Source organism: Lygodium microphyllum, chromosome 23 (assembly GCF_053477565.2).
Source record: "Lygodium microphyllum isolate KBCC chromosome 23, Lygodium_microphyllum_v1.1.10, whole genome shotgun sequence".
In the NCBI taxonomy this organism is placed as follows: Eukaryota; Viridiplantae; Streptophyta; class Polypodiopsida; order Schizaeales; family Lygodiaceae; genus Lygodium; species Lygodium microphyllum.
Genome location: NC_141157.1, coordinates 113,805,268 through 113,815,952, shown reverse-complemented (window position 1 = coordinate 113,815,952; position 10,685 = coordinate 113,805,268). Strand labels below are relative to the sequence as shown.

General features: G+C 40.5%; 1 protein-coding gene across 1 annotated transcript; it reads left to right on the top strand.

Moving 5' to 3' along the window:
- The first annotated feature begins 6,469 nt into the window (after nucleotides 1–6,469).
- Nucleotides 6,470–8,577, top strand: LOC148016639 (uncharacterized). The gene has a single exon (XM_087663909.1). It carries the CDS (start codon nucleotides 6,470–6,472, stop codon nucleotides 8,564–8,566), a length of 2,097 nt encoding a protein of 698 aa, XP_087520035.1. The 3' UTR covers nucleotides 8,567–8,577.
- The last annotated feature ends 2,108 nt before the right edge of the window (nucleotides 8,578–10,685 follow it).

The window sequence follows — 10,685 nt, the reverse complement described above, 5'->3', positions numbered from 1 at the left end:
CAATTTTGCGACCTTCAATTGAAGATCCTGCATGCCTTTGACCAATTCATCTCTAATATATCTTCCCTAACAATGTGAACATCAAGTATAACCATAGGTTTAACCATAGAAGTGGGTGGCTTAGTGGATACATCAACTGTTTTACTCGTAACAGTGGGCAGAACAAGTTAGACACATGCAATCTTTCTCTTCTTGTATGCTTTTTCACCAGCGTAGTAACAGATTCCTTGACATGCCTCCACTCTATTTTAAGACCTATCTTTATAGTCTGATCCTCTAGCAAATCATCAAGCTTCTCTTGAAGCTCCAGGATCTGTTGCTTGTAGAAACAATTAAATTTTTTGACTTGCAAGAGCTTGTTGTTCTGCAAGATCTAATTTCTCAAATCGACTTTCAAATTCTCTTAATAATTCTATAGCCACAAGACCCTTATTGGGTTGTAGAACCACTCCTAGAAAGTCTTGTGCATAATCAAACTGGTGTCTTCAATGTAAATTTCTTCCCTAAGTGTCTTCTCAAAAGCTACCCAGTTAGCATCATGCATGTACAATTCAGTAATTCACACTTTTAATTCATGTACAGTCACCTGTTCTGCCATTGAACAACTTCATCTCATGCTCTACTACTTGCAGAGCATTCATCACAACAGTTTCTGTTTGAGCTCAAGCTTGCATCACCTGTTGTTGTTGTTGTTGTTGTACCTGCAAAAGCATGTTTATATTCTACAATAACTATTTTAAAACATCACTAGAAATTGTGCTCGAAGGTTCTCTCATCTTGTCTTTCCTTTTGACAACCATTCATGTTGGGTTCACCAATGTTGGAGGGGTTTTAGTCAAAAGGTTGTATCCACCAGGGATTGGAGATAGAAGGAAGTAGAGAATAGGGAATGGAAGAGAAGAAAAAGAATAGACAAGAGGTATACAAGATAAAGACAAAGCACAATGAATCAAAGCACTATGTATTGATAGAACTTGAAATTCCTTGTATGGTACTACTCATAAGCAATCTCCAAGCATTAGATCTCCTGGAACTCCCTTGTAGACCAAAATTGTGCATCAAGCAGTAGCTTCTTCTGTGTTGCTCAGACCACAAATATGATGGCTCCATTGGCTCTGAAAGGGGGGTAAAACACCAAGACACTTGGTTTGAAATCTCCTAGATCTCTCCTTCTTCTTCTCCTAGTTCAGATTGTTTTCTGCCTAGTGCACCATTTCACCAATCCCTTTTTTTAAAAATGAAATCTCCAAACTTGGCTGAAAAAGAAACTTGCTTTTTGCATGCCACCCTATTCTAGAAGTTTCCATAGCTTTTTAGGATATTTACAAGAAATAATATCCAAAATATCAAAAATATGCTAGTTTTGTCCAAAAATCTAGTATTTTTGGACCATCCATACTATAGACACTGACACTAATGACTAATATGGCATTGAATCTCTAGATCAATAAGAAAGTTGGATGACGATGCACTCTAGAGTTTTTCACACTATGTCGACGTAGTGGTATAACACTCTCGGCCTCTTACAGCCCTAGCTTATTCATGAAGGGAAATTGACATATATCACTCTGGACTTCATTATTGGCCTCCCTGTCAATGAGAAAGGATGGAATAGTATATATGTGGTAGCTGATTGCCTCACAAGACTGCTCACTTTATCCCCAATAAGGCACAATACACTGCCTGTCAAGTGGCCACTCAGTTTATGGAGTATTTATTCAAGTTGCATGGATTGACACAAGTCATCGTGCATGATCGGGATGCCAAGTTTATGAGCAACTTTTGGCAAGAAATTTTCACGTCAATGGGCATCAAGCTTGCTCCATCCACTAAATACCACCCATAGCATGATGGCTAGACATAAAGGGTAAATAAATGGCTTGAGTGTTGAGAAATATGCAAACACACCCATATGTCCCTCTTTATATGGAACAGCTAGGCACAAGGAACATGCAACTCAATCTAGAAAGAGTTGCTTTTATCCCATAGGCATAGTGAGAAAAGTGGTATTATTTTGCAACTATAAAAGAGTGTACTTGATAATCATTTGAATGCAATGCTTTTGTACTTTGTACTGTCAATCTTGTCCATGTCTACTCAAGATTTTGTTTATGAGTCCAAGTCAATTAATATTGGAACCTAATTCACTTGAGTAGTAGTCAGTATGTCTAGTCTTAGTCATCATGCTTCTTGTCATTGACTTCTGTCCTCCATAGCTAAACCTTACTTAAGGATTCTTGTTTCTTAACATGGTATCAGAGCTATGATGAGCTTGGTTTAGCTTTGCACACTGCTCTTCCAACTCTCCTCAAGCTCAGTTCAACTTAGCTCCAGTAGATGACTTCATCTTTTCACTCCGTCTTTGCTCTACTCTCCTTGACATCCATAGCAAACACCACCCTACTTACTTGGAGTAGCTAGATCTCTTCATCCAAGCAATATCCTTGTAAGCTTTCTTCTAGAGACTGTTTCCTCTTCTCAAGGTGCAGTTGCCCAACAGCTCAAACCTTGACATTGTCGACTATTTGCTTTGATCTTTAGCTCACTGTTCAAATTGCACTTGTTGCTGGTTGTATAGCTTACACCATCTACATGTGATGTGATCAGTCTAGCTACTTTTCAAGGTAATGCTACGGGCTCTCTCTTGACAAATTTTGAGCTCAACCGGTCCACTGTGGGAGCTGCCATAAGTAAAAAACCATTTAGGCCCAAGAAACCCTAAAGGGAAGCCATAGCCATTTTCACACAAGCTCATTTTTTACTCTATTTTTCAATATTGAGACATACATATGGCACTTCTACCATGATGTACAACACAGTTGGGATATGGGACTCTACTTGGCTGAATTTGCATATAAAAACTCCATCCACTTTAGCATTGGGGTTTCTCCTTTTAAGGCCTTATACGGGTATAAGGTTCCCTTCCCCACAGTCTTGTTCAATGATAAGATCAACCCTCAGTAGAGTAAAGTCAAGTTGGATTGCATGGAAGCCCTGCTTCAACAATGAAAAGTGAATCTTCAAAAGGCATAAACTCATATGAAACTTTATGTTGATGAGAAAAGAAGGCATTTGGAATTCCAAGAGGGAGAGTTGGTTCTCTTGAAAGTGCCTAAGTCCCATTACTCTACTCTCAAATAAGGCAGTAGCAACTTGGCCCATTGTTTCTATGTCCCCTTTTGAATCCTCAACAGACTTGGTGATTTGGCTTACTAATTAGAGTTTCTTGCCACCACCAAGATTCACCCTTCATTGGTACCTCAGTGGACTATGTGGAACAACTTCCCCCCCAAATACAAAGAGGGTATCATTTAGTATATCCCTAAGGTAATCATTGGGTAGTGAGATAAACACTTGAGATCTCGATCCATCAAGGAATACCTCATCAAATGGAAAGGCCTACTCCTAGAAGAAGCCTCCTAGTTCCCAACCACTATTGTGAATGAATTTCCTCACCTCCAAGACACCCAATGGGCTTAAAACTAGGAAATTATGTTCTCTTTTGACCACACACTACTTGTAGACTGCACAATATTTTAGAATAGTTTTGTACCTACTTAAATTAGAGCCATGTGCTTCCTACATGGGCTAAAAGTAGGTGTCATAAGCTCCATTTTGACATGCAGCATGCTCCATTTGGAGCAACCTATCAAAAGTTATGGCATATTTACCCAGTATGCATGTATTGGATATCATGTTGTCCATAGTCTTCACCCACCCCTTTTCATTGTAATGGGGATCAGAGTAGTACTCTATACCCCACTCCTTAGTCCCTCAGTCAAGTTCCTCTAGTTGTCTTTTGTTTTTGAGGGCCAAAAAACTTAGGGTGGGGATGGAAAGTAATAAGTGGGATACACAAGAACTAAGGGTTAGACATTCAGTCACATTGACCAGGGTTTATAAGGTGTAAGAGACCTAGTTTAAGGCATCCATATATGATCAAGAACTAACTTTTCACCTTCATCTTAAGGTTCCATGGCTTCCTCCTTTCTCCCCTCTTTCTGGTCTTTCTCTCTCCTCTTCTAGTCTTTCTTCTTCTCCTTCTACCTCTCTTTCTCTCTCTTCAGCTCATTCTCCTCTCTCCTCTCAACTTCAATCATTGTAGAAGGGTTATTTTATTTGACAAAATTTGAACATATCGATAGAATGAAACTTATAAAAGAGGATTTTCTATTGCAATTTGAAAAACACTATTAGATTGCTTAATAAAAAGGGCCATTTTATTGTGTTATAACATGTAAGTAAAGGGGAGTTTTTAATACCATGTGAATCAATATAGTATGGATGCATTTTTATAGGTGCATCCTTTAGGTTTATGATCTAGCTTCTTGGGGAATATTAAGGCTCCACATTAATTGAAAGGGATTCATACAAGAGACATGAGCATGCGTTGTGCCATACATAATGCCCCATTGGGAATGTGAAAAGATGGGTCCCTAACCCTTTCTCAACTCAACAAGTCACATGAAGGATCAAAATTCTAAAGCAAAGTCAACATGAATGGTTCAAACACTAGGATAAAGTTTTGATGTATTTCCTTTGGGTTGGTGAATTTTAGAGAATCAGTCTTCAATGCAAAAATATGTCTTGCTCTCCTTGAGATGGTCATACAACAAAAGGGGAATATGTCTACTCCTTAATAGGTATGCCATAAATTTTGAAAATTACTCAAGAATCAATTAGATAATGGTGATTTTCACTTATTAGCTTAACCACAAGACATTTATTGAAGAGTATGGGAATTTAAACTTTTAGAGCACAATAATAAAAAATGCTTGTGCTGATTTATTAGGCCAAGTTTTATGAGTTTAATCAAGGTGGGCTGATACTAGTGCTTGAGTTGTTAGTCTTGCCAAACTATGGGCACCACAAACCTTTTCTTTAGATAGTCATTAAAGTCTACACATGGGAGTCTATGGTTGTCGATGATGTGACTAGAACAAGTTTACAAGGATTCTGGATCATCTTATGGGGTTTCTAATGGCCATGCTTGATATCTCTCATCCCTAATTTTATGCTTATCAATTTTAAGTAATCATCTTTTGGTGTAGTTCTCTTATATGCAAATATCTTTCTTAATCAATTCCTTCACATTTAGTTTCATTAATGTAGATGCCTTATTTTGTCTTTTCCTCTCCTTTTTTTTTCATTCAATGATCTTCATCTTAGGCTAGATTTTCTTGGCATTAAATGGGCATTTGCAAATAAGATTGCTTTCTAAATTCGAGTATTGTTTACCTTGGAAAATCAAGTACATAGTCCAGAATTGGTACTTTTTGAATGCTAAAGTACTATTATACATCTCTCTCTCTCTCTCTCTCTCTCTCTCTCTCTCTCTCTCTCTCTCTCATGTGGTGACCACTCTTGTTTGGTGATTCAGTATGTTAGCATTAGTACCCTAAGGGACAGTTCACATGTTGATTTCTAAGACTTGTGAATGTGAAGATAGTTAACTAGGTCAACATGGGGACATTCCTAGACTTGAACTCAAAATGAGATGGAGTATCAACACCTTTAGGAGTTTAGTCCACAAAACAAAGAGATCAAGAGGACTCTCTTGTGCATTGACTTCTTAAGTACATATAGTATGCTATGTTAAAGTAATTCAATGGAGCATAGAGGTGGCTTTCTCTACTAAGCAATTGGGGTTTTTTAATTGCATTTTGTTTCCTTCATGGACTTGGGGAGGTTTGCATAACCTACATAGCATAAACTTTGGACCTTAGTTGATAACCTAGGCCGATTCCCCCTTATGCTCCAAGAGTTCCCTCTTCTCCATACAGCAGTGTCTTGATGTTAAAAAAGGCATGCACATGCACACCCCCCTCCTATTTATGTGGTCTAGCCTTGTGGTTTGTCTACTCTTCGTTGATTGTGTTTTTTAGTTTTAGTGGAGCCATTGTGTTTAAGGGCTGCATGTTAGGATGCTTTGATTATGTAATGTTTTTGCAAACGCCAAGATAGGCATTTGAAGTGGTTTTAGGGTGGAAAGGGAAAAGCCAAAGGCATTAGTGCAAGTTTAGATTAATGATGGGGTTGAGGAGAAAAGGCCAAGAGAGAGAGAGAGAGAGAGAGAGAGAGATGATTCTTTTTCCTTGTATACGAGGCTACGTCAAAAGGGCTCAATAGAAAGCGCCACAAGTGCCAAATGGCGGAGGTTAAGACGATGCCCGAGAGAGAGAGATCCTCACTCACAATTATGTTAAGCATTCATACTTGGGCATAGTTGAGTATCCTTGATCGTCATAAATATCCTCTCCTCCCTTGATTTGCAGCTCAATTGGCTAATCCATTAATCCACCTCTATACCTAGCCTGAATCCTCCTGATCACACTATCATGATCAGTACTCTATTGATCAGAACCTGCTACTCTGTCTAATCACACATCGGCACATAGATTGCTGATCAGCATCAAGTATCAAACCATCCATCCCTCCCGTTCTAATTGTCCTCCTTTAATCACCTATCATGCCTCCTGCAGGGCCCAGACGCCGCTCTGCTGCAGCTGCCACAAAAACCAAGCAAGCATCTAAAAGGCAGCGTGCATCAGCTTATCTGGTTCCTGGTCACAATCAGAAGTCAGCTGCAGACACTGATCAAGAGCAATCCTGCAATACCAATCCTTCTGCAAATGAACAGGATATGCAAGTCACATGTTACCATGATGAGAAGGGGATCATGGTGCAGAAAGCCACTGATGAATTGTCAGAAGAGATTGTTATCAGCAATGGGGAGGACATAACCGATCAGAATATCAGGGCTAATAATAATAACACTACGGCTGGTACTCGGATTGGGAGGCCCAGGAAGCGGTTTGTGGGGGTGAGGCAGAGGCCCTCCGGGAGGTGGGTGGCTGAGATCAAGGACACCACCCAGAAGATCAGGCTGTGGCTGGGCACCTTCGACACCGCGGAGGAGGCCGCGCGCGCCTACGATGAGGCCGCCTGCCTCCTCCGCGGGACCAACACCCGCACCAACTTTGCCCCCTCCCCTTCCATGGTCATCGACGAGTCCTGCCGCGCCGCCCGCCTCCTCCTCCTCCGACAAAAGGCGGCGGCGGCAGCAGCGGCTGCCACCACCTCGCCCACTACTAAACACCACCCTAATCACCTCCTTCATCATCCCACTGATTCCACCGTCAATCCCAACCACCAATCTTATAACAATAACCAGCCCCATTCTCTCACATTCCTGCAGCCCATTAACCCTAGCAGTGCGGCCCCAATTCAAGCAGATAGCCATGCCTTCTCATCCCTCAGCACCATTACTTATCATGATCAGCCATGCTTATCAGCTGTCTCGAGCATCTATGAGCATCATTATGAGGTCAAACCTAGAGTCATTAATCAGGATTATGAGTGCATGACCTCTAGTAGCTGCCCTAATTATGGACCCTTACCAGTAGCTGACAGCTCCAATGAGAACACAGCAGTTGATGATTATAAAGAGCGTGCAAGCTATAGTACTGGTATGCCTCATTACCATGAAATTGCCCCAGATTGCTATACACAAATCAAAAGGTGCTTCACTTTGAGTTTGGACGATTCATACATGGAGTCGTTGTCTTCCCACCTCGATGACCATGGGCAGCTGGAATTTGATGAAGATTATACACCATTAGAGCAATTGCCCAATGACAGATCAGCGGAGAACAATGATCATGTCAAATTTACAAGTATTGAGCCTCAAAAGAAGGAGAATGCAGCTGATCTTTGCGATGCATTTGCAGGCTTGGATAACTCTGACACAATGATGAGTGCCTATGGTTCACTGCTTCAGGTGGTGCAAGAGATTGCTTCCATGCCATCAGTCAATTATAACAGCCTTATAAGCCATGATTCAGCAGCTGCCCAGGTGGAAGTCCATAACCATGAGTCCTCTGAATCAGCTTCTCAGCCTAACTCTAGCCACACTGCCCAGGATTCTTGTGAGAATTCAGACATTGATGAAGAGCCAAATGCTGGGGAAATATCCGAGGAGGCCAAGAGAATGCAGGAGACAATTAAGCGGATGAGTTATGAGAGGCAAATCTCGGCCTCACTGTATGCGATGAATGGGGTTACAGAATGCTTAATGTTATCCTACTCGTCTGGGAGGAACTCCTCCATGTCTTCACCTTCACTGTCATTACCAGCATCTTTCAAAGCACAAAGGCAGTATACCAACTGGGCAAAGGCCTCAAATCCTAGAACCAATTGGCAACCGGCTCATAATTATAATCACCATCAATATCATCAACAGCAGCAGCAGCATCGGGAACGTGATCCAGAGAAAAATCTTCATGATGCTACGAAGTCAAGCCATGATGCATGCACATCCAATGAATATAGAAATCCAAATGGAATGATGGAATATTCTAAGTCTTCAGCTTGCTCAAAGGCTGCCTCTACACACTCATATAATGGCAGTAATGAGCAAGCCATAGAAAGTACTGAAAAATTGGGCAGCTTGACCTCCAGCCCCAGTATGAGCCGTAGTACATCTGCAGCTAGTAGTCCTTTAGATCAAAGCCAAGAGGCCCTTTGGAACTCCTGGGATTTGTCTCCCTTGTGCTTAGTCACTTGATATTGCTAGCTTCAATATATATAAGTTATACAAAATCAAGCATGGTTTTAAAGTTTACACAGTTTACATTGCTGAATTTGCCCCAAATTTGACATGATTTCTTCTCTTATAGTATTAGCTTGCTGATCTTTATGTATATACTCGATGACTTAAGCACGGGTTTTGGTTCACAAATAAGCAGACTGCTCCGATATCGATTCAATAACAGGCACTAAATGATCATACACATTGTCCTCTCAATTCATTTAGGACGATAGTGGTTAAGCAATCTGGTCTTATCGCAAATCAACCGATCATGCTATGTATTGATCACTGATCAAAACAAGCAAAGCAATGGCCTCCTTTTACGTCCTGCAAGTCGCAAGTTCAAGCTCCATTACATGTTGGCTTATAAATGCTTTGGAGTGAGCACTACAAGCGAGCAAATGGCTAACAAGTGAATATATGCCCTATCGCTGATCTAGGGTCCATTTTTAATTAACTATGAAACATTACTAGGACGGAGGTCCTAACGTGACAATGTCAAAGTGGGATTGAAAGGCAGCATTCGACACCTTACAGAAAGCTATCCCAAATGATTTATATTCAACCTCACATGAAGCTCTCTCTCACTGTGCTTTGGAGAGGAGGTCATGAGTTTTTATGGAGTTGTAACTATCCTTTTAGCATTAAGTATTTTGTATAAATGGTAAGCTCTTGTTGTTCTATCATTTCTCATTCATAGTTTTCCAATGGCTAGGTCCACTCAAATTGCAAGGTGGAGCTACACATACTTAGGTAGAGGATTGCAAGTGGGTAGTCTTGATAGACAAGCACAATGGCATCGAATTCAAGAGCTTGAATACGAGGTGCATGATTCACCATGCAAAGAAACATTATGGGAGGAAACCACCAAAAAAAGTCATGAGGAGCAAGGGGAATAACAAACAAAAAACTCTTTAAGTGCCTATTGTGGTTGAAGAAGAGGAGTGACCATTGCTAGTGCTTGAAGAAGTAGATTAAGGAGTTGATTTGACCAATCAAATAGGATTAGAACCAAAGCAAGGGTGGCAATTACCATCGTAGTCGGAGGTAGTAGGGAAACATTAATAGCTAGGTTTGAGAAATTGATGTTGTGTCCTCCTATCACAAAAGCACCACAAGCTCAACAACCACCCCTCTCTCAACTCCATGCACCCCCAAAGCATCATGGTGTTAGGGTGGTTATGAAAAAAGACAAACCCCTCGCCCTAAAGAATGTGTTCAAAATAATTTGAGCTATCTGAGATGGGAGGAAGATGGATAGAGTAGGGCCAGGTAATAAAGGCAAACTAGGGGGTTGGAATCTTGTGTAATGACTAGGATGAATGCTACTTGATTTAGCTAATCATTGGATAAAAGAAAGGGCTTTTGAAGTCCATGTTTCTTTTGACTTTGGATATATTTTTAGAGGACTCAACAAAGGCCAAGAAAACAAATCAATCCACAAGCTCATGGAGCGTACCTTTAAAAACATAAGTATAGCATGTGAGCTCACCAAGAGGAGTATTTCTTTGGTAAAAGTTGGATAATTTACAAGTTTACTCTTACAAAAGGGGGTTTTTAATTGTACTTTGAAGAAAACTCTAAGTTCCTTAAGAAAGAGGGGTCTCTTTATTACCTCATAACATATAAGTAGAATCCTTTTTATAAATACCCCTTGAATGCACATGATATATAGGGTTTCTTATAGTTGCAACCCTATGCCCCCCCAACACACCCACCCCTTGCAGAGTCTACAAGTGATATGCATGTGTTAGCATTCTCTATGTTTTGTTGTTATCTCCTAGTTGTGAGCTCCTCCAAAGTCTAATGGAGACATAGGAGCCTTGGCACTTCATTGGACATGCATGCCTGCGAGTTATCTCTTAATGCTAGTTTTGGCTTATATATAATCTATTTTATTAGATGCATTGCAATTTTTACCACATGGTAGCCTAGGTGGTAACATTCTCATCATGGGTGGCCAATTGTGGATCTTGACCTTAATGTTGGATAGTAGTAGTTCAATGAATTTTGAAGGTTGTAGCAAAACAACTATATTCTATGGGCAAAAGGGTAGCATTTTCTTATGTTTTTGCCTATACAAGGCAACCACATT